Raw genomic sequence first — 27,570 nt, forward strand, 5'->3', positions numbered from 1 at the left:
ACACTTTATTATGAGATAATTACGCGGCATTAACCGTCGTTTGGAGTTTAAATAACACTCGAAAGCGCCACTTAAGCCCATCGACTCGCGTCACGGTCCTGCGGGGCTTTAATTATGACACGCGTTCAAACAGCGTCGCGCCGCTCCAAATAAACGAGCGCAATTAATCGCGTCCGCTGTCGTTTATCCGTCGCGCGCTGATTTATTTTCAAATTAACGGCCGTCTCTGCATGAGGAGGAAAGGCGGGAATCTCTTCATGTCAAACCAACCGACTGACTGAAGCTGCTGGAGTCGGTGGCCTGGACAGGTGAGACTTTCTCAAAGTTTGTCTTTCAGGTTTTGTGTGGTATTTTTGCTTCTACAGTTTCCAATCCACACACACGAGAAATTAAAGTATTTTAAATTGCCATCTGTTAATCGATATTCTCATGTGATACCGTTTTTCAATTTTACGTCGCTCACGAAAATTGACCAATAAGCATGTCGTTTTAATGGCGGTTAAACAACCATAAATGATGGCATTTTCACAGGAAGGAAAACACAATTTTAGTATTTTCTATAGAAAACGCAATAAATTCATAGATATAAGTGTTTTTTAAACCTTTTTATAGACCATTTCAGAAAACAATGGCCCAGACAAACCTGCCCATTTTATTCTTTAACACTAAACAAATGTTTGACAGAAAATACAATGAAAAAAAACATTGTAACCAAATACAAACGTTAGGGTTATATCTTAAAAGATTTAATTATCTATGTAAGATAAAAAAAAACTAAAATAAAAATGCAAGGCCAAAGCGCTCCCGGACCAGTTTTTACATTTTGCGAAGAGTTCTTCAGTTTAACTTTCATTCTAGTTTCAAATAATTGTGACTATAGAATACTACATACACTACATTTTCCTCCAGTTCACTATAAATACTGTAGTATGTGTCTAAAAGTGTAGTAACCATATTTTCACAACAAATAACAAGATAAAACTATGGTTATTGTGGTAAGGGACCATAAATGTATAGATGGTTTAAGCAGAAACAAACGTTATGTGGCCCAAACTTAACTTATGGCAGACCTCTGAACATTTATTATTTATTTAATTTAATACAGTTAACATAAAACAAAATATAAATACTAAAGGCCACTAGCCTGGACTGATAACCAAACACAGACCCGGAAGTTGACTTTGGGCCAAGCGTGCATCCGATGAGTGGCTATAGGTATACTACAAAAAACCCATACTACAGTTAAATAATCCTCTGATTTAAAGCACATTATTCTGCTGAAGATAACAGAAGAACTGCGATCAGGAGAGTGATCAATAACCTTCAACCACAACACACACACAGAAAAGAACCACTGAAAAGCCATGTCTCCTACATACATTTATTGGGATTAGAGGCTCTTAGAAAATCCTTTGTAAAGATCTGTCCATTTAAAAATAATCATTCCTTGATAAGAAGGCATTTTGTTGGGCAGAATCCAGGAGAATGCAGACGTGTGATAAAACGGCTTCAAAATATTTATCAATATCCACGAATCTGTGTACAGTCCGTGAGGTGGGAGGCAGAAAAAAAACACTTTAATTCTCCACACTACAAATACTGTTAGAAAGATGTGTTCGACTTCGCTTTACATATAGTATATAGCTTTAAAAATAAAATGATCTTTAATTAACAAAGAACATGTTGTGTTAAGTGTCGAGTAAAAAATTGTATTCCAGTTTGTAGAAGAAACTGATGAAGATGTTCTGTAAACGTGTGCTTGCATCATTAGTCGACTTTGTTCCCATGACAAAGATGTTGATCGTTTGTTAAACATCCTCCTAAACCCAGAGGCGAAACCGATGTTACGAATCTATCTGTTAAACACCGTCCAAGCTATTTCTTTCCTTAAGTGAATCGATGTAGATTTTGTTCAAACCTGCGGTTATATTGCAGAGCTGCGCTCATTAACAGGTGTATTCACTTCCTGTTATTTTAAGACTGTTAGTTTTATGAAAATAATGAATAATGTAGTGTTGGATTACGAAGTCATCAACAGATTTTAATAAAAAAAACACCCTCGTACATCAACGTGGTCCTGGGGAAATCTCACAGATGTGTACACAGGTATAATCATCGATCTATCCCTGGTTACCCGGCAATCCCAGGTTAATGGTCTGAGAATCCAGGCATGGGGAACGGACGGGCGAAAACCTCCACGCGGGTACGCAGATCAGAGATTTGTTTCACCGTCTCTGCATCTTCAAGCAGGAAGCTCTTGAAGTCTGCCAGTTTTTCTAAAGAGAACAGGAAGAGAAAAGTAAACGGGTCTAATGTGCGAGAGATCAAAAACGCAACAGACAGTCGGTTCGTTTCATCGATTTACAGGAGCCTTGAATTTCAAGATTGTATTTTCTTACTAAAACATTGGTCCAATGGCAGACCGAACTGGTCGCTCTGGTGACTTCTACACACTATACTCACTGGTCTTTGTCTTGACATTCAGCGCAATCTTGATGCCTTCATCGATGAAATCCACCACCTTTTCGAAATCCGCTTCCTTAAACTGGCGAGATGTGAGGGCAGGAGTTCCTGTGACACGAGTGGACCAGATCAAGCTCTCTGAATGAAGAACTGACGTGAAGAGACCACACAAAATGTAAATGTGTTACTAACCCAGTCTCAGACCTCCGGGTGTAAGCGCACTTTTGTCTCCTGGGCAAGTGTTCTTGTTGGCCGTGATGGAAACCAATTCCAGAACCCGTTCTGCACGCGACCCGTCCATCCCTTGAGGTCTCAGGTCCACCAGCACCAAATGATTATCGGTTCCACCTGAAGGCAACAGTGATACCAGTCTTCAGTTTGTCTGAAGAAACAAGTTTGTGTTTGGAATCACAACGTGTTACAAAAGTGATTTTTGGCAGCTGAACGGGATGAAGGCAAAACAACAACAGCATGTGTGTTCTGTGGGATCTGCGGCCGTGTGGATTTGCGGCAGGCAGACGTTCAATTAGTTTTGCATATGTCGTCCCTGGAATGGTTACCGAGGCAACATGTGGCAGAAACTCATGGTTTTATTTCACAAACATCCACTTAAACCCCGTCTGGATCTCGAAGTCGCAATTAACTTTACTTGTGTATCGTGATCCACTTTCGGAGTGAAACACAACATCGAATAAGTAACATAAAGGCCTTGTATTTTCCCCACTGCGCACTGATTGGATCTATAAAAGTACACCAGAAAACTAATAATGCGCACTAACAAAGTAAATGGGGTAGATTTGACTTCATTGGGACTTCAAAGCTAAACTCTCCAGCAAACAAGGGCAGTAGAAACATTGTTCAGCTTTATTTAATGAACAAGTGATTTACAGCGGTCTGCGGTTTATAATAATAAAACGAGGAACAGATAGAAACCAAAAATAGGGAAACACCAAAAACAACAATGATAGATGGATTAACGTCCACACCAACGGGCCATAACGTCTAACTAATTGTGACAAATACAATGCTTTATCGTTCATCAGCTTTAAGAAATAATCCCAACAATATGTTTTTTAAGTTATATTAACTTTTAAAATATTTCTAATAATTGAAGTAAAAAAATAATGCAAATATATTTTTTGAAAAACGTAATAGAAATGCTGCATGAGGCAAAAAACTTAAATAAATGTAAATAAAATGAGGCACTTAAGTTATTTGTTGTAAATAAATAAAAGATTTACGTATGTAGCGACTTAAAAAATAACATATCAAAACTGAACTAAAATTAACATGAAAACGTCAAAATTAAAGCTTACTCTTATAAAAAACTATAATAACCCTCAAATGGAAGACTTCCTATTTTGCGTGTCAGTATGTTATGATCACACAAAGTCAAACAAAATTATTAACCAATTAAATTATTCATAAAATGTTTAGTAAACCTTTATTTTTACAGTTGTAAGTACTCGTCACTCTCTACTGTAATAATCACACTGTTAAGGGACCTCATATTGGTGTCACACCAACTTACCAAATCGGTCCATATAAAGCACCGACTTTATCTAACTGCCAGAAGGGTGAAGGTTTCTGGAAACCCTGTGCCAACCTCTCTGTTTCAAATACAAACATGAATAAAGAACCTAGCCTACGTGTTCGGAGCACCTGAACAAGAAACATTGTTAATATCGAGAGACGAAAACTCACCTGACACGAGCGTGTAACCTTTCTTCAGCAGAGCGTCTGCCATGGCCTTGGAGTTCTTCAGAACCTGAGCGATGTACTCCCGAAACATGGGTGTCGTGGCCTGAAGTCGAGAGGAGAAATGATCCATTATTAAACACTATAAATGAGGTCCCAAGTGCCAGAGCTATTGTTCAGAAGAGCATGAAAGAGAACGAGAGATGCAGCAGAAATGAGACGATAATGTGTAATTTCAGTTTATAAACGGAGTGATTTAAAATAAATCTAAAGTCAGAAGTAGATGCAGATGTACCTGTCTGAGAGCCACAGCGACCCCAGCGATGGCGTGATTGTGCGGTCCGCCCTGAAGGGAAGGAAACACCGAGAAGTTCACCTTGTCCTCCAGGTTGTACAAGACTTCCTTGCCTTTCTTATCCACGGAGCGCACGCCCTTACGGTAGAATATAAGCCCCGCCCTGAAGGATGAGACAAAATAATAGACAAGAGGAATTAATTATTCAATGTAATGTTTTAAGGTAGAGCACACTGCTATTTGAAACATTCAGAACTGATAGGCAGTTTATACATTATAGTATGTTAGTATTGAAAGTAAGGAATTGAGGCGCTTAAGCGTACCTGGATCCTCGCAGCGATTTGTGTGTGGTGGTCGTGACGAGGTCAGCGTGTTCAAACGGAGAAGGAATGGCTTTACCGGCCACCAGCCCGCTGATGTGAGCCATATCGGCCAACATATATGCACCCACCTCGCCACACAACTGCACAGAGAGAGAAAGAGAAATAGTGAGTGAGACAGTAAGTGAGAAAAAGTGTTCGACAGACAGAGTAAGAGGGACACAAACAGAATGAGTAAGGCAGACAGAGGGAGACAAAAAATGGAAGCGACAAACAGAAAGAAAGGAAGACAGGGAGAGAAAGAGTGAGACAGACAGACAAAAAGAGTGACGCAGACACAAAGTGGGATACAAAAATAAAAAGAGGTAGACAGGAGGAGAAAAAGTGAGACAGACAGAGACGAACAGAAAGAAAGCCAGGCAGACGGACAGAAAAGGGGTGAGACAGACAGGAGTGAGATGGGGAAAAGCCAACAGAGGGAGAATGTGAGAAAGAGAGCGAGACAGAAAATGAGAGAGACAAACAGAAAGAAAGACAAACGGAGAGAAAGAGTGAGACTGAGACAGACAGAGAATGAGACAGAGAGAGAGATGAAAATGAGTTAGACAAACAGAGAAAGAGTGAGGCAGAGAGAGAAAGTGTATGGAAGACAGAAATTGAGACGGAGACAACAAAAGAGAGGCACAATGCAGAGAATGGGTGAGAAAGACAAAGCAAGAAAAAAATGTGGCAGACAGAGTGAGACAGACAAAGCCAACAGAAAGAGAGAAAAACCAGCAAGAAAAAGAGCGAGACAGACAGAGTGATAAAGAGTGAGATCAAAATAACGATTGAGTCAGAGAGAGAAAGAGTGAAAGTAAGACAGAAAGAGAGGTGTGAGGGGAAATAAGATATAATGGAGAGCTTTTCACTAGATTATCAAAGCGTTTAAGAGACTCAAATCTGCTGCGCTCACAGCAAATATTACAATCAAAGCGTTGTGTTATCAGCCCATCTGAGAATGACCCGATGAGATCCACTCCAGGGAACGAGACCCAGATTCTCCACTTCTCAAACCCTTCTGAGCATGACAGCACAGTTTGAGGGGGTAAAAATACATTTTCAAGCTGATTATACACTGATAATTATATGCACACTGATACACTTCATCTGTGTGTGTGTGTGTGTGTGTGTGTGTAAATACTGCTGGCCTTATTTATCATGCCGTTAAATCAGGCCACAGTGAATTCTAGCAACAAACATGAAACACACAATCTCCCCCTGAGGACCAGATAACAGAATACGGGGGTAAACAGAGACCCCCGAAACCCTGGAGCAGGGCCCCATCTCACGCTATATGATGAAAGGAAATCTTAAAGTCTTCCAGGATCCAAGAGGAGATGGAGATGAGATTAGTCCTGCTCTCAATCCGGTTTTACTGTCTATGACCTTATAGCGAGTGCCAAGTCAAGTCAGCTTTATTTATATAGCGCTTTTTACAATTATCATTGTTACAAAGCAGCTGTACAAGAAAACATTGACTATGAGCAAAAACATAAAAGGTTATGCAAATCCAAAACACAGGTCAAATATCAGACAGACTATAAAATCCTATATGCAGTGTTAATTAAATAAAACTGTAAAAGTCTAGCAGCCCCCCGGCCAGGCAAACCCAAAAACCTCAGAGGGAAACCAGGCAGGGGATTCCAGTTCCCCTCTGGCAAAAGCTGCAGCCTCTGCACAAGCTCGACAGTGCGCGCACAACAAGGCAAAACAATACAAAAATTTGATTTATGATTATCATTAATAATCTAATAGCGGCTGAAATTTTGTAGAGTCGCCACGCCCTTTGTCCAGCGAGATCCAGATCTCACGTGGGTCTTACCCGAGTTACTGGAGACGCTTATCCGAGTTACCAGATTTAACTGGATAAATAAATACAATAAACTGGTGAACTGCATTATGGGTATTTGACAGTTAACCAAACCCATTGTATCACATTGTTAACTTTTGTCATTGTTTATCAGTGTGTATGTAAGGAAAGAGAATGTGTAAGGGAAGACAACAACAATGCAGTGTGTGGACTGTGAGAAGCAAGAAATAAAGTGAATCTGTTTGGAGTTTCAGAGGTGTCAGGCATGAGCAGTGAAACACAAACTTGTCAAAGACAGAGAGAGACAGACAGACAGATACACACAACTGTGTGTGTGCGTGTCCATGAGAGCAAGACAAGAAAACAAAGAAACGACTGAAGGGGAAAAACAATCTGAATTGTTTCGGAATCGGAAATTTCTTCCTCTTTTCTGTTCAAAACCCATTTTGCTTTCATTATGGGATGCATCCCCGAGTGAAACAAAACAGTAATTTTTTTACCTTGTTTTGATTGATTAGTTAGGGTAAAGCGTCTCTATATGACAGGTTGAATAGTAACATGGCCTTTTCCCTATGTTAACACCAGGGATGTAATGATTCACCCTGAGCCGGTTGAAAATCAATGACTCAAACCGGTTGAGATGTTATTTGAATCGCATTACATGTTTTGAACAGCAGGGGCCGCTGTGTTTACTACAAACTTGGAAAACGTGGATATGCTGATATTTCCTAAAATGTAAAAAGTCTTAAGTTTGTTTATATTGAAAAAACATTTACAACATTTTTATTTGGTATTCGTTTTAAAATTGCGGTTTAGTTTTGTTATTTGACATCAGATATATTTGTTATTTTACAAAGAAATAATATAAGTGCATTTTTTCAAGTGCAGAATTTGTCTCGTCTCATTTTGTAAAAATAAATCGTATCGTGAGATCAGTATCGTGCATCGCATCATGAGCTGAGTGAATCGTTACATCCCTAGTATACATTGTTTTGCTTATCGTGCATGTTGACTTAAAACCTGGAAAAGAGTCAAATCTCTCTTTTTTTTACACAAACACCAGAAGAGAGAGAAAAGACCTCTTACTACAGATGGGTCAAAGAGGGCGAGCGTGAGGTGAAGGGTATGGCACCTTTTTGACACGGGCGTAATCGATGAGGCGGGCGTATGCGCTGGTGCCGGCGATGATGACTTTGGGTCGGAAGAGCCTGGCAGTTAATTCCAATTGATCGTAGTCTATCAGACCTGTTTTAGGCTGAGAGAGAAAATAATAGAGAGATAGTTATGAGCAGCTCCATTCGGTTGGCCCATCTCTTTACAACTGACAACGTATTAAATAGCAATTGAATGAAATCTACAATTTTGTCCTGTGTCTGAAAAACAGTACCTAGATGAAGCCCTGAGCAAACACACATAACACACGCGTACATACAAGGACAAATCATGTAAACCGCACAGATGGAACGTTTTTTGTACACGGACGTTTACGTACAGAACGTCCTGCTATCAATCCCTTGAGATTTCTGACTCGTGAGTAATACACAAACTCTCTCTCTCACTGTGGATCTCCGGGGCGGCGTGACAGCAGATACGTGTGGCAGGAAACATTCTGCTGTACTACATTTATACCGCGGTATATCCACACCGCCGCTTTAACAGCAGCTGGAAAACTACACTCCAGTCACCAAACTGTCGCAAACGCACGCCTGCATCGCAGACAGAAAGCTTCATTCATTATAATGGGAGATAATTAATTGTTGCGTGCCACAGTACTCACATCTGGCAAAACATTGTGTAACTGTAGTTATTTATGGCTGCCGGCACCTACAACCACCTGTCTCACTTACTTTCCATCTCACTCCTTCACATACAATCTCACTCGCTGGTTTGCTATCTCACCCTCTCACATGCCACCTCCATTTCTCTCCCATGGTCTCACTTAAGCACTGACTTGCTCATGCGCTAGCTAAAGCCTTGTTCACATTACAAACGACAAAGCGGCATGATCCCATTCCTTTCAATGGAGAGCTGGTGACACCAGCAGTCGGAACCGTTGGCGACTGGACGGGGCATGTCCAGCGACACGACAAAGTTGAGAAATCTTCAACCTTATGCAAACGAAGAGCGACTTTCGGAAGGGACAGCCAATAAAAAGATGGTAAAGCTGATGTAAAAATGGAGGAGAGACTAGTCCTTGTTGTTAGCAATTTAACACTAGCGACCTGAACCGCCACCCCTGACGACATGCAGCGACAAAGTCGCTTATAATCTGAATCCAGCTTTCCTCTCAAGTGCTGTCTTGCCCCACACACCTTGCATCCCGTTTCACCCTCGTCTCATTTGCATCTCATTCTCTGATGTGCTGTCTTACTCTCACATGCCATATCACTCTGACGCACTTGTTCATCTGCTGTCTTACTCTCCGCCACAGTCTTACCCCCTCAAATGCCGTTTTACCCTTACATGCTCTCACACTAACTCTCTTAACATACTGTCTCACTCTCTCACACGCGGCCTCACTTTCTCAGACTTCTTGCCTCACTTATCTCCTCTTGCGTCTCTTTCTTTCCACCTGAGACGAGAACAGGACAGTTGATAATCTCTCTCTCTCCGTTTGTCTGGTCACTCCATCACACTAATGTGGATTCCGAGGGTCAGACTGCAGTGTGTGTGTGTGTGATGCTCAGGGCCGCCTGTCGATTTCCTATTATCTCTCCCATAGAGAGGGGACTGACCACTCATCCATCACACACACACACACACACACACACGTTCATTGATCACACAAACACAAACTGATGCTCTTATCTTAAAAAACATGAACAGCACATAGCACACCATTTCCACACACCTCTCCATACACACACTCTGGAAAATTTGGTTAGGTGGTAAACGTTTGTGTGACGGAAACTTACGCTCAATTTGTAAGGCATCGACTCAAAGTAGATGGAAGTGGCTGAGATCCGTTTGACATCGGACATATAGCCATGAGTGAGACTAGAGAGAGACATTGAAAATATCTCATTCTATACTGCATTATTGACTCGTATGGTGACTGTATTGTAAATTGTTATTGTATTATGTGGGGAACTCACTGTCCTCCATCAGGCAGATCCAGACCCATGATGCGCTCGTGAGGACTGAGAACGGCCGTGTAAGCAGCAAAGTTAGCAGGAGATCCGGAGTATGGCTGGACGTTAACACCCCACAGCGCCGGGTCCAAATCAAAAGCCTCCAGCGCTCTCTTCTGACACAACAGCTCAATTTGATCTACCACCTCAGCGCCTCCGTAATACCTGCCACACATGCACACATTGGAAATTCAACTTTTTGACTTACTCAGCTAACAAGTAAACGTTTTGCTACATTGCCATTCAATTATGAAACATTTTCTTCGGAATGTTTCAAACGTAACACTAACAGTGCATTAATAACATTTTTATAATATTTCGTTGTTTTTTAAAAATTGCAAAATGACGATATTATTTAAACAATCTTTTAAGATTACATAAAATGTTAATCGGACTTTTTCATCGGACGCAAGCACATGGCCCGAAGTTTCGGTCTGTGTCTGTTTATCGGTTTGGCTAGCGGCTAGTAGTATAACAATTTATATATTTAATTCGTATTATATTGTACATTCATTGCATTAAATAAACAGTTGTGTGTTCCAGTGTGGAACAGGTCTGTTATGATCCTGTCCTCCTTGTCAAGAGCTTTCTAGTTGAGTGGATGGGATTGCGACAGCCTCATGTCTTTTGTGCCTGTTGTGTTCTGTGTGGAAGCACATGGCCTTTGTTGTTGCTTTGCTCTCCTGTCGCCTGTCTTAGCCCCGCCCAGTGTGATTATCCCTTGTTAGTATTCACCATTTAAGACCCTTTTGTTTTCAGTCCTGTGCTGTTTCGTTTTGACTTCTACCTTGTGTCCTAGTCTGCCTTATCCTGTCCTGATTCCCCAAAAAAGGTGTGTTCAGTCATTTACATCTGGGGTAAGTAAATGCTGAGATCATTTTTATTAATGTGAACGGTTCCTTTAACAACAGTGAATTATGAACATTAAGGACCTGCAAAGACTGTTATTTGCAATAATTGAATCTATTAATGACCGTATAGCGGTAATATCACACACACGCACCTTTTTCCAGGGTAGCCTTCTGAATACTTGTTATTGAGACAAGAGCCCTGAGCCTCAAGAGCAGCTCGACTGCAGAAATTCTGTGAAAGTAAACAAACAAACACACACAGTGGGTGAAAATCCGCAGCATATTTTGCACAGGAGTAGATCAGTCTTGTCGAGAGAAAAGTAGCTAGCAAGCGCCAGCAGACTGACAGCGGACACCTCCATCCAGACTCCCTCTCGTCTGTCTGTCCGTCGACCGCTCGCACGGCGTTATGCTAATGCCTGACCTCAGATCAGAGTTCAGATAACAGCTCTACTACACGCCAGCCATGCTGATAAAACACACGCGCATTAGAATTGTAAATGCAATAGAGGAGTTCTGCGCGCAGACGTGCTGACACGTGGAGAGAAATGGGGAATTCACAAACAAATCGAGATTTAAAGAGACCCGAGGAACAGATGAAACATGTGAGATATCAGCTGTCTCTGTCACCAGATTAAACACACATAGAGAGAGAGAGAGAGAGAGAGAGAGAGAGAGAGAGACTGCACAGATAACACTTTATAGTATCTTCACCTATCAAGCAACAAGTAACCTTTAAAACAGCAGAATGAGGTAAAAGGTGCAATGCATTGTGGGATATCCAAGTATTCCATGCATACAGAAATGTACTAGTACAGTTCTTCAGTAGTGTGATAGTATGCTTTTACACAACAGTGTGTGTGTGAGATGCAAAGAAAACTTCCTAACGCATGCGATTTAAAAGTCAACTACAATGCCAGAATCACAGATAAATGTTCAAACCTACGGTTTGCAATGTCTACACAGTTCTGTGTAATTGTTTATCAATGTTGGTAGGTGTTTATCTGTTTGTGTTGAACAGTCTGTTGCGTTTGCCTTTCAGTGTTTGTGTGCATGCGCTTGTATGTGTATTTACCAATGTGTGCTTGTATGCATGCATGTTGTTCAATGTGTGAGTGTGTTGATCAGTGCGTGTGTGCACCTGTTATGTTTGCTCGGTTTGTGTGCTGATCAGTGTGTGTGTGTGCGTTATCAGTTTGTATGTTAATCAGTGTATGTTTGTAGATTGATTATTCATCGGTGTTCGTGTGTTGATGAGTGTGTGTGTGTGTGTGTGTGTGTGTGTTCATCAGTGTTTGTGTGTTAATGAGTGTGTGTTCATCAGTGTTCGTGTGCGTGATGATCACTGTGAGTGTGTGTAGATTAGTGAGTGTTTATCAGTGCTTGTGTGTATGTTTATCAGTGTGCGCACGGATGTTCATCAGTGTTCAGTGTGTTTTTGTCTGTAGATTAGCGAGTGTTGGGACACTATGCAGATTAAAGAGAATGATGGACTTGTTAAACTCTTCCTCACACTTTCCTTAACATTGTTATGAAGCTTTTTTACAAAGCTACATCACTCAAAACTAAAAAAGTGAAACTGTCATGGTGTCGTTTCAAACTCATGTTACTTGTTCTTCTGAGGAACAAAGTAAAGTTTATCTGAATGTTCTGTTCTGTAGGCTGAAGGCACGCCGTGACCATGTGCTGTCAGACAAAACACATCATCAACACTAGATCCGTCACAGGTACAATTTATTTTCTAATAAAATATCAAAGTCTCCAAGTCATGACTTTTACCAAAATTGTGTTATTTACAATCCACTGTTGGTAAAAATTGTTTTGAAAAAAGGAAGATTAAAAAGCGGGTCATTTATACCTGTAAGCACCTTTATCTCAAGCCTATTTAATTTATTATTGTGTGGCGAGTTCTGCTGTGACGTGAATTTCCCCATTGGGATTAATAAAGTTAATCGATCAATCTTTTTAAGAATACCTGCGGTTAGTTTTCTTATAAATGTCCGATTTATGAATGATATAACTAAACAAATTAATAATTCTATAGCTATATTTTTGTTGTTGCATCAATTATTATATCGCTAAGAAAAGTGATATTCTTACTTTAGCAGGAAACACTTTCAAATGCAGCTCATGTCAACAAACATTGTGATTATTATGTTAATGTCATTATGCTCGTAATTAGAACAACAGTAAAATGCATTTTAAAACCTTTTAAGGCACATTTTCTCCTAAACGAGGGTCCAAGTAAAAAAGTCAAAGTAACTGAAGGTTAATTGACAATAAAGAAAATTGGTTCAAATGCAAAAGAAACTCTCTCTAAAGGCAGATAATGCTTAAAAATGGCTCTGAGAGTCCACACCAAAACTTACAGATAAAGACATGGTGACAACATGGGCGATACTTTTCCCCGAATTTGAGTATGTTAAAGTTTCACCTCTGAAGCGATGAGCTCCAGTCCTCGACACTGTCTGTCCTTCTCTTTCTGCAGAAGGTCCCACATCTCCGGGTCATCCTGCGCCAAGCTGTCCTGACCCGTCCACGGACGCTCTTCGTCTGTATACTGCGCCGCTGCAGAATGCTGAAACCGCATGGCTGCGAGAGCGGCTGACGGACTGCGCTGACACAGCGGCTGCAACACAAACAAAATGAACAATGTGTGTTAGTAATGTGCCACTAACATCTGCAAACACAATTTATTCGGTCAAATGGATACATCCAACACAGACTGACATCATCAGGTGACCCCGAGGGTTCAGTCTCAATTTCTTTTGCTCTTATTACATCTCTTATTTTAGTTTAAAGAAGACAAACAGCTTCTTTCAGTCCTATGACAGTAGTATATTGCTCATGCATCCTAAAACCAAACTGTTTGTGTTACACTCATTAAACAAATAAACGGATGAAAATCAGTACAAAATAAATATGGGGACGCAACCCCTTGAGTGACGAGCCAATACAATTACATCTCTACTGTCGTGAGGTTAGCATTACTGAGATTACACACAGACTCCTACAAATCAGAAAACAGCATCGTGATTAAAACTACACAGCAATAACATCCCATTCCCGTCGAGACACACGGCGGTCGATGAAAGACACTCTGTATACCGCACGAGCATCTAGACAAGAACTCACTAGTCCTAGTCAACATTAAACTGTGGATTTATCAAATCAAGCGTTATAGACTTTTTTTTATAAGGATGGTAGATGGAGACAGGAATCGATGGGGAGGGCCACAAGCCTGGACTTGGACTCAAGTCGGCTGAAATACTGTTGCACTACATATCTGGAGAGGCATCGATGACACGGCCATTGCTCTGACACATAAACATAATTTTTTAATTAAACATCACAAGGATGTTCATGTAAATCATCCGGTGGAATGTGTGACTTCTCAAGATCAGCTGAAGAGAGAACGAGAGGCGGCCGAGATACAATAATCACCATGACTGTTGAATTCTGCTCCCATCAGCAGTTCTCAGCTGAAACTTTACAGCAGGCCGAGTGAAAATTCAGCATAACTGCTTATCTAATCTCGCACACGCACACACCCCATGCACAAGACACACACTGACATAGAAAAAACACACACACACTCATTCACACCCACACAAAGCACAAATGAAACACACAACAGACACACACCAACTCGTATACAGAAATGACACGCACACATATTTGACTATGTAAAAATATAAGGGTGAAACAATATATTTAAATATCATATACCGTAATACAAAACATTACTATTATTATCGTAGCGCTATTAAGATATGCAATCTTTATGCAACATTTTTTTTAGTTTTCAGTTTTTTTGTTTTTTACTAATATCGTGATGCAATCGTAATCGTAAATCCCATTATCGTATTGAATCGTGGGCTGAGCGTATCGTTACACCCCTATTCAAATATTACGTTTCCCCACCAAAAACATAAAACAGGATTTAATATGCACCAAAAAGCTCCATAATTACCCCTATTAAATATAAAAGTGCCCCCCATCACTAACGCGCTCAGCTCGACGGGGGTCCGGCAGTCTGATGTATCCCTCCATTTAAAATCTGTTATTAAAAAACAATTAGCTCACCGACACGGACTCGTGTGTGTCGCTTCATTACACACGTACACCTTGAAACCATCAACTTGCATCCAGCAGCTACAGCGTGAAGATAAATAGAGCATCTTTCATTGCAATGTTTGGTGTATTTGCACATGTTTTGTGTGCATTATTAGTTTTTTAATCTTGGTGAAAATTTGCTTGATTTTTTTTATATTTGCATTAGCTGTGCAAAGGTCACAGGTTCGATTCCCAGCGAACACATACTGATAAAATAATAAGGTTTATTTTATCAGTATGTGATAAAATATCCCTTAGATTCACTGTCCTGAAAGTCGTTCTGGATAACAATGCAAATGGAGGGATGTCTGACTGCACCCATCAGCTATTTTAATCGTACATGAAGCTTTTAATTGAAATATGTAGTACCAACATGTAGTTAAAAATGTACATGCGGTACCAGGCTGTTACATTTCAACCCAATTTCGTCCGTGCCAGTAGGGGGTCTGGGTGGGTCACTGGCACACTGACAGACAGTGGAGTGGCACGGGTCCACCAGTGCTGTGTCAGAGTTAACACCCGGAGCCCTCGCGGATGTCAGATCGCACGCTGAGACCAGACGCCCGTCTCTTGAGGGCCACATAAACACACACACACCACATCACATGGGTCGTTACACTTTGAGGGGGCGCGTCCTTTGCTGTCGGCTCTACAGGGACACGGAGACGCCGTGAGGTTTGTGTGTGTACAACCGTACGTGTCCCTCGAGTTCAGAGAGAAATGGAGGTTTGTGTCAAAGCTTACAGTTTGGTTTGTTTTTATCTGAAACAGATTTTAATATATTAAAAGAACCGTGTGAAAACGTAGTGAAATAACAGCATGACAAGCCGCTGGGTTGGACATAAGTGCTGATATCTCAAAGACCGTATACAGAAAAGTGAAATATATAATCTCTCTCTATATATATATATATATATATATATATATATATATAAATAAACGTATATATGAAACATACTTGTTTATATCTAGATTACATGCTGCTCGGTGTCTCAAACAAATCTCTGAACATCTAACCTGAATGGCACAAACTATAAATATTTAAGCGAGTTATGGAGCACTGTAGAGCTTCAGGAGTCGCCGTTGGGGTCAAGTCTCACATCATTAGACTGTTCATTGTGTGAATGAAAAAATGTCCCAAATTGATCGTTGAAATATGTTATTTTTACTAACTTCATTGTGCAAATTAATCTTCTTAATTATTAAAGGAAGGCTACGTACCCATTTTCTGGTTAACTTCAAGGGTGCTCTCAACTAGTGTTGGGTAAGTTTACTTCAAAAAGTAATTAATTACTTATTAAATATTCAACCGTGTATATAAATTACTTATTTGCATTACTGATTCGAATTACTTCTGCAGCAACATTGGACAATACAAAATGAAATTGAGAAAAACATTTCTCAATACATAAATGTAAACAAAGGACATAACCTGCCTTGAAGGTGAAACTTCTGTTATTATTTACTCACGCTGTTGTCATTTCAAACCTTTATTCGTTTCTTTCTTCCAAGGAAAATTGTAAAGAATGTTTGTAACCGACCAACGGCAGTAGGCTTTCCATTGACTTGGCATTGGTTTTGATGTGTTCATACTATAGAAATGAATGGGTACCACCACCGTTACTCGCTTACCGACATTCTTCAAAATATCTTTGTTCGTGTTTTGCGTTAGAAAGTACAGTAAATCACACACAGGTTCGAAATGACGAGTAAATTACAGAATTTTCACTTTTGGGTGAAACATCCCTTTAACAATAACAAAAGCAACTCCTGTAATTCACTGAGGTGGACACAAGCCGGGTTTAACTCATCGCAAGCGAACATCTATTTATAATGTGTTCACTCGATTTCATTTTAACAGCATTTAATCTCTGCCGTCTGTGACCATCATCAAAATTACAGCATGTCACATGATCGGAGGAAACATTTAGCAGATAATTATTATAATACTGAGAGAGATGATGATGATAAAACCACAAGAGATTAAACACAGGGGCTTGATCTGTCACAGCATAATTCTGGGAACAAAAATAAAAGAATAAGAGATTACAGATCTCACAAATATAACATGCGTTATGCAGGACATAGATATTACTTGCTTTATTTATGATACCAATTCCCATCTGATGATGACCCGAAAGTAATGCTTCGGTCAGATTCAGTGTCCCCAAACCAAAGCTATGCAAGTCTCTCTCTCCCGCGCACACACACCTGAATGACCATGACAGATGCGTTGTTTTGTCATTTTAGGCGTCGCCTGCTCACATCTGTTCCTGCGCTTCAGAAATAAAACTACAGAAAAACATTTCATTTTACTTATTATTTTTGTTATATACCTCTCTTCTGAGGAACGAGTCAATTTTACAGATCACTGCCGTCCATCACGGCCAGGCTAGACGACAATCAGCATGTAACGCGGGTGAGAGAGGGAAAGAGTCAGGAAGGAGGGATGGGTCGGAGGAGAGGTGTCAGGAAGATCGCTCAGGATGACACTCGGACCTGTCAGCCATTAATGGGCGAGCGGCCGTTACAAATTACCAGCAGATTCGTTGGAGAATGACACGGGCGGCCGAGAGAAAGAGAGAGAGAGAGTGAGGAGAAGGTCTGCTTCTTTTCCCCGCCGGACCGAAGGGAGTGACACGGAACAATCAGAAGTGTGGAAAGACAATTTTCCACTGAGGCCTGCGATATTATCGTGTTAATCCAGGGAGATAGAGTGAGGCCACGGGGAGCGGTCCGGGAGCGCGCTACGAGTTCACCAATGCATGATGGGACGCACCGGAGTTCAAGGAGGTGAAAAAGCAGGACGTGTTCTGCTAATAGCAGCACAGGCTGAAAACATTCCTTCTTTTATGTGCACAGAGAAATGCTAATATGTGTCAGGATTAAAGGAGTAGTTAACCTTCAAAATGCAATTCTGCAGATCACAAAAGATGATGTGTTTCTAACAGAACATCACAGATATTGCGTTTGCTTCTCTGATTTCTGAAGCCCCTGTCATGTGAGCCATTAAGATTTCGGCAGTCTAGTGTTTTTTTTCTAAAACGCATGTGGAAACTGCTGTTTTTGTTTTTAAACGCTGTTTTCATGTAAACACCACCTAAGAGGTGTGAGACGCACCTCAAATCTGATTGGCTGTTCAGAATTTGAGCTTTGGCATCTTTGAAACTCACAGTATAAAAAATTAAAAACAAGTTAATTATTTGTTCGCTGTCTGGTTATGAAAGACTACAGATAAGATAGACCCGGTCAAGAGTAAAACTTCAAACTGAAAGTGAGATGCCCGGGGAGCGTCTCCAAATAATTGGTTTCTTTAAACATTCTGTCGGCTATCAATAATGTGTTTGGTTGAAAACAAGCTAGATTATCGTTTCATTTGACACATTGTAAAAATAGCTTGATGTTTAACAAAAACAAACAAACATTTAGATTTGACTAGAACAAGTGGACTGAATATTTTAGCAAATGTTGATGATGATGGAATAAAGGAAGTTTATAAAGATACTAACTCAGGGTCATGTGAAATAACTCTCCCGCAGCCGGTATTCACTGGACAACCGATGCTACACTTAAAAGCGCAGCTGCAAAAATCCTTCGGGTTAATAAGCAGATGACCAAGACGTTGAAAGAAAGTTTTTAAGGTCAAAAACACAGGAAAAGCATACAAACGCCATAACGAGAGAGACAGAACCGTGCGTTTATTCAAAGATTTTACTCATTATGAAAAGGTATAAAATGCTATTATATTACTAAACAAACTGTCAGTGTAACATGTTCAGGCTACAAAAAAGTAACCAAAGTTTTGGGGTTTTATTAGTAATAAAACCAAATGTACTTTATTCGCACCACAGTGACAATAGTTTAACTCTGGAATGTATTATAGTTATACAAGAGTAAATCTACCAAAACGTGTTTGCTACACTCTGACTATAATAAAACCAAACCATAAGGGATTGTGTGAATTTACAATTTCTTTGACACTTGCTGGACCTCATTCAGTGATTCAATATTATTAGATGATTAAACTCAGTATACAGATGTTGCACAGACAGCTCACCTCTAAAACACACGAAGGGTCACATTTCGACAGAAAAAAAACATTGATCTATGAATGTTTTGTGCTGACACAACTGTTAAACAGAGATCGAGTTGAAACACACCGTGGGTGGTTGCATCATCTCATGCGACCAGACTAGTGAACTTGTTGTTTACATATTATCTATAACCACCAGTGCATATCACGTCTCAAACCAAGTAAAGCTATAGCAACCGTTTACTTATCCAACATCTTATCAAAAACAAAACTAACTGAATTGCATTAAAATCCCATGTGGCATTAGCTAACAGGACATGCAAAGTCTTGGCACTGCATGCATACATGATCTAAAACCGAAATGAAACCTTACATAGACCTGACACACATGCCACGTGTGCGACAGCGACACACGTCAATGAAACTACACATCATGTACACATCCTATATGATATATGCATCACAATCTCTATGGGATTTTCATCTATGCATGCATATCTATTATTCTTTCTGTCCGTTTTCGTCACAACGTTGGATTGTGGCGACCACACAGCGTTTAAAACTCGTGTTTACACAAATAACACAACCGATCACAAACTGTCCGTTATCGTTCTCTTTACTGTGAGCTATAATGCGTAATGCATTTTTTCACTTACCGTAACGAGCTGTCTTAACATCAGCGTAAACATGATATAACGATGTAATTCTCCGGTTCCAGCAGGTTTTCGTCGCTCTGATGACAGAAACTGATTTAAGAGTCGCGCGAGTGGTTATGGGAAATGAAGTTCGAGTCGCGCGCGAAAGCGCTCATGGGAAACGAAGTCTCATTTTTAAACTCTAAATATAAGTTGTCTCTCCCTATCGCCTATATAGTGCACCATATCACGTGTCCGTCATTTTGTCCGTAATTCGGAGTAAACGACTCGTTTACCTTCATTCGATTTCTACTTTTCACTCATTATTTCCCATGATACAGCGCGAATCAACCGTCTGACAGATATCAGGTTATGACACGTTTATACTTTGTTCTCGTTGACAGTTTTTCTAGAATAAACAGATTCAAGGAATATTATTTTAAATATTAAATCATTTTATTAAACGTAATAAATGTAATAAAATAAACGTGGCAACAGTTTTTTTGTTCTCTTTATTAAAAACTAATACAAAACGTGACAAATAAAGTAAAAATGTACTTTTTTAAGCATTTTATTAACAATCCATTAAACCACGCGGGGATCAATATAAGCGTTAATGACGAATGTCCGCGAAAGAATACGTATGTGATATGACGTCAGTGTCCGAAATCGTTCGCTCATTTTCGTTCACTTCTTCAACATATAGTAGACTATTTAGCATTCTTTACGTATATAACAGTCATTTTTATGTGTAAGTAATGGACACACAACAAATATTGTATTGTGTAAATAAACAGATATTGTTTTGTGTAAATAACAAATAATTTATTTGTGTTAACAACCAAAATAGATGTTGTACCATTTTTTTTATTTTTGTAAAAAATGCATACATGTAATCTCTCACGGAAACGAATTAAGTTATTTATTATTATCTTATGATTACGCAACCGCCATTTTGTTCTGATGATGCGTTTAGTTTAGTAGCCTACTCTTGCGTTTTAATGACGGTGGAAAATAGCGCGTGCCTCAAGGTGCATTATGGGTATGGTCTAACCGTTGAGTGTACATCGGTTGTACACTCGTTATTGCGGTGCATTATGGGATTGAATGAGTTCACTCAACAATGTCCACTATAATTTCGGACACCGCTACAAAATGGATTTCCCCTGAAATAGTGCACATGTTAGGGTATAGGGGGCTATTTCGGACACAGGTATTTGAGCAGGCCCCAAATATATCAGCGGTTTTCTTTACTGATATAGGACCACAAATTGGAAAAGTTATTTAAATAAATTTGAATGATATCTTATATAGCACCACAGCAAGGTGGCGCGTTTAAATTAAATTGACGCATTTAAATTAAAGTTATATATCAGTAGCCCATGTATGTGCCGTCGGATTCAAACTCCTTGTGCCACACAGTGTGCCCCATAAACTGAAACGAAATTTTACAATAAAATTAATGTTTCCATACACTGTTATTGCTATGAAAGCTATTATAATAAAGTTGTACGTACACATGTAAGGATGAAAACTGACGAAATATCATCATAGTAGATTTGAATTACATTAAATGAAGCAAACGAAATGCACATACAAATCCATATGTGTAGAGTGAATTTTATTGGTTCTTCTTGATATTTTTTGTCCCCGAGATTTCTCACCACTTACATAAACAGGAATAAAACACAAGTTCACTTAACTGGGAATAATCTGAATTTAATGGGTTAACAGACTGACATGTCAAACAGAAACCTCATGATTTAATAGAAACTTACCTGCACCGGTACAGAATATAAGGTGCCTTGCATCTTTGTAAATAACAGTAGGTCAACGGGTTAGATTTCATTATTTATTTGTGATACATTATTTACACACATTATTTTGCCCCGATATTTACTATACACATTATCAAGCAATACTTTATTCACAGAACCACTGGAACAGGATTTCTTCATCACACAATATACTTCTGTCTCATTCACAGATGCTGCTCCAAAAATAAAGACTTAAAGCGAGACAGGTAAAGTAAAGATATATGAATGGGATATAAGCAAATCATTATCTCTGTGTCAGAAACACATCCGTGTTCTCTTTGTGTCCCTTTAGTTTTAGAGTAAATAGCTTTAATTTCATTATAAATAAAGGTTATTCATATCAATGAATAACATTCTGTTTAAAACATTCATTTTGATCTATTTGTTATTCTCTTAATAAGAAATATAGATATGCCAACATAGAGGTCAACCTCACATGTATATAGTTCCTAAATAGTATTTCGGGGATTTTTAACTTTAAATCGGTTTTTGAAGATTTCTTAAAGAAAAGTCAAGAACATTTTTTGTTTAAGGTTTAAGGATAAAAAAGGAAAAGATTTTTGCTACTCGTCTGCTTTGAAGGTTTGGTTACCTCAAAATGACTCAAACATCAGCAACAGCCGCACAAACAGTTCAAACAGCTGGGTCTGTACTTCCATGTATGTCGATATGTCTTCAAAACACTGGCTGTTAACTAGTGGGCTTCATATTCTTCACAACAATATGCAAATGTGAATATAAGCCCTGATCAGGTTTATTATACGCATTTTGGCATAAAAACAAATATTGGAGAATAAAGTGATAGAAAAGTAAATCTGGATTCAGTACCAACTGAGCTGGTCTGGCGGTATTTTCAGTGCATCTTTCCGTTATATCGTCGATAATGTCAGAAACAGTTCCTGTATTTCAGAGTTCATGAGGGTGAACAGTAGAAAAAACGACACCTAACGGACCAAAGCAATAAATCGATAGTTAAAGTATATTTCACCCAAAAATAAAGATTCTTGCTTGCATCATGTTTAACTTAAACCTGTAAACTGTTATATTCTACAGAATCTGTTCTGTGTGCCTCACAAAGATGTTTTAATCGACTTCATGATGCGCTTTAGCACTGTATATACGATTTTTCTCTTTCTATCTTTCAGCACAGAGACTTTAAATGGCATGATGCTGATACAGAATTTTTATGTTTGGCCGAAGTCATTTTCGGGCTGGAACATATTAGGGCTGTTCTTTATATATACAAAGAAAAATCAAATGCCAGATCCGCAATGATGGTGTTCGTATGTTCCTGCAGTTTCGAGAGGAACAATTGCAGAAAACACATCCTAACAGAGGTCTTCCTATCATCCAAGATATGGATGTTCACTCTGAAAGTTGTGGTCCGGACAGACCTTCTGAACCAGCTTATAATCGATGCTGAAGAAGGAGATAAAGATGCAGATGACCTTGAAGGGTTTCGCGCATAGCCAGGAGGAATGCGATTGGGTGTTCTCGGTGAAGCAGGTCTGGGACGGGTCGTACAGGCAGGGCTTCGGCTTCTTGGAGCGGTCCGTCTTTTCGTACTCGACGCGACAGTTGAAGGTTTTGATGTCTTTGGGGTCGATGGTGGACTGGTGAGGCTGGTGAAACTGGATTTCTGGATGGTGAAGCGGATTCTGTTGCTGAAGAACTTCGAACTCGACCACCTTCGATGGCGGAACGATGCTCACCGAGACGTTTCCCAGACTCGAGGAGTTGTGGCGGAAATACACGGTGAACGTTCCGTTGACGTGGTCCACGATCTTCCCCGTGACGAGCAGGCTGAACTTCAGGGTCTTGACGTTGAAGTAGAAATCCCCCCAGCCGAAGATTTTTTTAGTCTTCATGGAGGTTTTTAGGGAAGGTTTGCGTTTGGGCCGGTAACCGGTTTGATCCAGAAGCTGCGATTGGTTTCTGACCCACTCGTACGGGTTCTGGAAACTGAACGTGGGTGGTTTTGGTTTCATGGGTGTGTGGTCCATTGTGGAGAATGTCCTGGAGGTCTGGTAGGGAGGTTTGAGTCCTCCTGTCGGACCCGCTCCTCCTCCCCCGGGCACTCCGCCGTACGGAAGCGTTTTGAAGACTGTGCCGGACGGGCCCTGATCCAGGTAATCTAGAGATTTTCCCACCTGTTTCTCCAAGCCGTGCACCTGACAACACACACATGTGGAGAAGTCAGAACAATTTTCACATTCGAGAGGAGAAAGACATTTGAATTTTTCATGGTTACGTCGATGTCACTGAAAACACAAACATTTGAATTAGAAATAAGAAATATGATAATTAGTAATAATTTGTTATTGTTAGATTTTAAAGGTCCAATTCATTTCTTTGTGTATGCTTGGTATGGTGCACTCAGATAAAAATGTTATTTCTCAGATGTTGCTCTTTTAAGATCAGATGTTTCTCTTAAAATGTCTAAGGAAAAAAAAAATAGCAACGATTTAGACAATGAACGAATACATGAAGAATATGGAGTTATAAAATGAATGTATATTGTTGAGGTTGAATCATCTGGGTTTGTGTAAGGTCGATTAGAAATGTTTGAATTCATATTGAGATCTTCAATAATATTGACATTTGATTGAGACTGAGCTCAGTTGGAGACACTGTCTTCTGAAACTCCAATGGAGACTTTTGTGAGATCTCTGGCGCTTTTTCTCAAGGCAAATATCTGAGATGCAGAAGTTTTCATTTGCTTTCCATTTAAGTCATCGATGTCTAAAAGGCAAAATTGAGAGATCTCATCTGGCAACAGACGTTCCTGATCAGAATGTGTGTCAGCACTACTTATTAATAAAGAAATAAAGTTTGACTTTGTACTCTTTTTGTATTTTGCTTCTCTGCATCTCTTATTACTGTTTTCTTTACAGCACTAGTGTAAAACCTCTTAATGGAAAAACAAAAATGTGTTTTGAAAGAAATATTCAAATAAATCAGCAAAGTGCAGCATTAAATGATTGCCCGAGGGAACCTGCAGCAAGATATGTACTGTACACGCTGGATGGACACTGTTATTATAGCTTGAACACAAAAAACACGCCAATTGAATCTTTCACATGCACTATTACAGCCAGATAATGATAATCAATCTCTCCACCTGACAAAACTCAATAAAAACTACATTTGCTGCTACATCCCCTCAGTCACACTGAATATGCAGCACAGTCGATACCGACTTCACAACACACATTAGAAACTACAAACGCTGAGACACGCCGTTTCTGCAGCGGGATGATCACATCTAGAAAGCGAAGCTTTGGAAATTCTACAAAAAATGTCATGTGACAAAACCCAGGAGTGTCAAGTCTGCCGGCGTCTGCGTGTTGAGATCCTCCGCTCCCTTCATAATTTATACGCTGTCTGTTTGTCTGGAGGCTTCAGGCTGCACAGATCTTTCATCAGACGTCCTGCAGAATATCTCTGTTTTCACTGATCACTTAATGATCTATTTACAATTCAAAGAGAATGCGCTCACGTACAGTATGCCCATTTGTTTCCGACGTCATTTTTTCATCACTAAACTTTAATCTCGCAAGTGTGTAAATAAATATTGTGGTCCAGTTCTTATAGAATATGGTCTAATTCTGCTCAATTCATAGGAGATTTCATGGAGTTCTCATTTAAGACATTATCATACACGTTTGCAACAATTTAAAATGCATTTTCATTTGTGGTGAAGTATTCGAACCATAATTACTATTCTGTCTTCAGACTTGAAGTTTGAAGACAATGAGCCATTATTACGGGCCAAAGGACTAAACGCAGACCTCCCTGCAACCTCTACTGGATGTTGCCAAAACCCACCAGAAGACCTCTGCTCACACTCAGAGTTCACTGTCCTCTTCATCACGGGACACAAGCCTCATCTTATTCCCATCCACATCCCCTCTGGAGACACAAACGTCCATTCACGCGCCCATCAATCGCCCATGCTGAAGCCAGACGCGTGTCGCAAGGTTCAGTATCATTCATCAACGCGTCTGCTCGTGTATTTAATCAGTGAATTAATTCACTCCTGCGTGTCTGTGCGACTGAACCGATCAAACCGATCGATTCGAGTGGAATAAGTGAGGAAAATTGATCACTGACGGTATAGATTTAAACACGAGCGGTGATGGATGAGTATCGGGCGAATGTGGATTTCGAATAGTCGTTTCTCGCTGCTCATGGGGAGGAACTCCACACGTTCAATTTGCAACTTCCGTCACGCTTTATTGCGTTCTGATCACAGTCAGAAGAACATGACATGAAACACCTGACTGATGGAAAAATCAAGAGGATTCTGAGCACCAATAACCTCAGAGCAAGACTGTGTGTCAATGTGTCGATGCTGCATATAAAATATGTTGTCGGATGCAAATTAAAAGTAAAGATTTTCAGAGGAATATGTCAGCGGTCTTCTATTGACAACAATTTAAAATGCTATATATCTGATACACATTAGGATGGGTGGTATAATCAATCTTATATTATGGTATAAGTCTTTTATCATATATCACATTATAATTATTTTCACTTGAAATGTAGGCGAGTCGAGGAGTATGCTGCATCCCATAACTTCTTAAAATACACCAGTGCAACTGTTTTGTTTTAAGATTGACAAAGTAATGTTTTTTGTAAAGTATGTTTTTTAAAACGACTTAAAGATCCTAATCCCAACCTAGTCCTGGTTCAAGATCATCCTTGAACCAGGACTGATTTTCATAATAGTTCATTCAAATTAATTCAATTAAATAGTGAACGATTAAATAAATAATGTACAAAATATGTTTCATCTAATTGGATATTGTCCAATTTGGGACAAATTTGGAATAAGTTCACATTATGCAACACAAGTTGAAATCAACAAATGTCCATTATCATTATCAATCTGAAAATGCATCAAAACTAAACTGCTGAAATTATACGTTGTAGTTTAATTTTCAGTTTATTTTTAATGATAATAATCAATGAATTCATCTGAAAGTACGGAATAAAGGGTACAGCACACGCGTGTCTCGTGGTTCATCAGTTATGAGACTCACGTACCACCAACAGCACAGCAAACTCGTGTTCCTGGAGCTAAATTTGATCATGAAAATGTTCTCTGATTCGATCCCAGGGAACACAGAACCTGATCAAATATACCTCAAACACACTCAGTATAAATGTCTACCAAACGCTCGGTCATCTGTGTGTCCCGCTGTATCAGCCTCACACGTCTCCTCAACCATCTGTTATACCGAGCAGCTCATCTCCACGACACTCAAACTACCGCCACCCTTTCTGACCCTGGACCCCAGACGGGTCACACTCCGCACCGGGCCAGATAGTTACACCCGCACGAAACAGGAAAATTGATCACGCCCAAAATGCCAACTAATGCAGCGTGTGCGGCGGATCAATTATGATGACACAACACAGAGCATCGATTTCACCACTGTCAGTGAAATGGCAAGCATGTCATAAATACTGAGTTTTAAACAAGCGCTCGATGTCGAGTGTAGGCCGATGTATTACTACCGTAGCTCATATGAATACAACCTCAAATAATGATGCTTGTAAAAGAGTGTAATCGCTTTAAGATAATAGCATTACACGCGTCATCTGTGACAATAGACAAACTACGTATATTGTTTGAATATGTTTGAACTGTCTTTTATACTTTTTAAAATCTCATGGACTGCAACCCAACATTCATAGGATATTTAACGTTGAATACCATCAGAATGAGGTTAACAACTCCTCTGTTTTCAATGTTATGCTAATGAGCAGATCTTCCACGACACATCTGCTCCTCCTGTAGAGGTTCCTGGAGGAAAGTGCTGTCAGCTCGCGATGAAACGTCCGATTCGACAGCTGCCGGGCGAGTCTGAGAACTTCAGCTCTGGACCAGCACAAAGAAATGAGCAAAACTTTCAGCAGAAGGACAGACACTGTCAGCATTATCCCCGGCTAACAAAGCATTGTGAATGTTGAGTCAGTGCTAAAACAGACGAAAAAGTTCCAAAGACACTTTTTCTGAGGAGATGGATTTTTCTGGGTTCACTTCAAGAATAGGCAATACTGTATATACAGTATAGTACGTGCAATATACAGTACATACAGCATACACAAAGGATGAGCGTCTGTTGAGTTTCAACAAAATCAAAACTGAGGAGTGATCAACAGCAATGCGAAAGACAGACACATGAAAACTGCGATAAAATACGGGTTATCACATAAAACATTTTTGGGGGACTGTTGCATTGCTTTAAAGTGAATGTGAACTTTTTATGCAGTATTTGAGCTCTGAAAAAAAATATTTTATGTTTTTTATGCAAATAAATGCAAATATAAACAATATTTTTATTATA

At 39.7% G+C, this 27,570-nt stretch overlaps 2 protein-coding genes across 3 annotated transcripts in view; both read right to left on the bottom strand.

The window, feature by feature from the left end:
- Positions 1–1,362: 1,362 nt before the first annotated feature.
- Positions 1,363–19,738, bottom strand: shmt2 (serine hydroxymethyltransferase 2 (mitochondrial)). 2 transcript variants are annotated; one of them, XM_079460812.1, is made up of 12 exons: positions 19,416–19,738; positions 13,045–13,239; positions 10,763–10,842; positions 9,724–9,924; positions 9,544–9,625; positions 7,761–7,883; positions 4,780–4,919; positions 4,457–4,619; positions 4,168–4,267; positions 2,656–2,811; positions 2,464–2,571; positions 1,363–2,276 (listed from the first exon to the last, which is right to left on the bottom strand). In XM_079460812.1, exons 1-12 carry the CDS (start codon positions 19,446–19,448, stop codon positions 2,149–2,151), a joined length of 1,509 nt encoding a protein of 502 aa, XP_079316938.1. In that variant the 5' UTR covers positions 19,449–19,738; the 3' UTR covers positions 1,363–2,148. The 2 variants fall into 2 exon arrangements, with proteins under 2 accessions (XP_079316938.1, XP_079316939.1); XM_079460813.1 differs by lacking the exons at positions 13,045–13,239; positions 19,416–19,738 and adding an exon at positions 10,958–11,160.
- Positions 19,739–21,094: 1,356 nt separating this feature from the next.
- nxph4 (neurexophilin 4) overlaps positions 21,095–27,570 on the bottom strand; it is a 36,731-nt gene continuing 30,255 nt past the window's right edge. The window contains exon 2 of the mRNA XM_079460814.1: positions 21,095–23,382. Coding sequence (XP_079316940.1) covers positions 22,558–23,382 — 825 coding nt within the window. The 3' untranslated portion in view covers positions 21,095–22,557. The remainder of the gene's footprint in view (positions 23,383–27,570) is intronic.

This window comes from Barbatula barbatula, assembly GCF_947034865.1.
Source record: "Barbatula barbatula genome assembly, chromosome: 7".
Taxonomy (NCBI): domain Eukaryota; kingdom Metazoa; phylum Chordata; class Actinopteri; order Cypriniformes; family Nemacheilidae; genus Barbatula; species Barbatula barbatula.

What these genes read in the sequence shown, in the direction of transcription:
- shmt2 (XM_079460812.1), bottom strand. Translation starts at nt 19,448, where the DNA reads ATGTTTACGCTGATGTTAAGACAGCTCGTTACG. An exon ending in TGTTAAGACAGCTCGTTACG is followed by an intron (nt 13,240 to 19,415) that starts GTAAGTGAAAAA and finishes TTTGTGTTGCAG; the next exon opens with CCGCTGTGTCAGCGCAGTCC. An exon ending in CGATGCCTTACAAATTGAGC is followed by an intron (nt 7,884 to 9,543) that starts GTAAGTTTCCGT and finishes TTTCTCTCTCAG; the next exon opens with CCTAAAACAGGTCTGATAGA.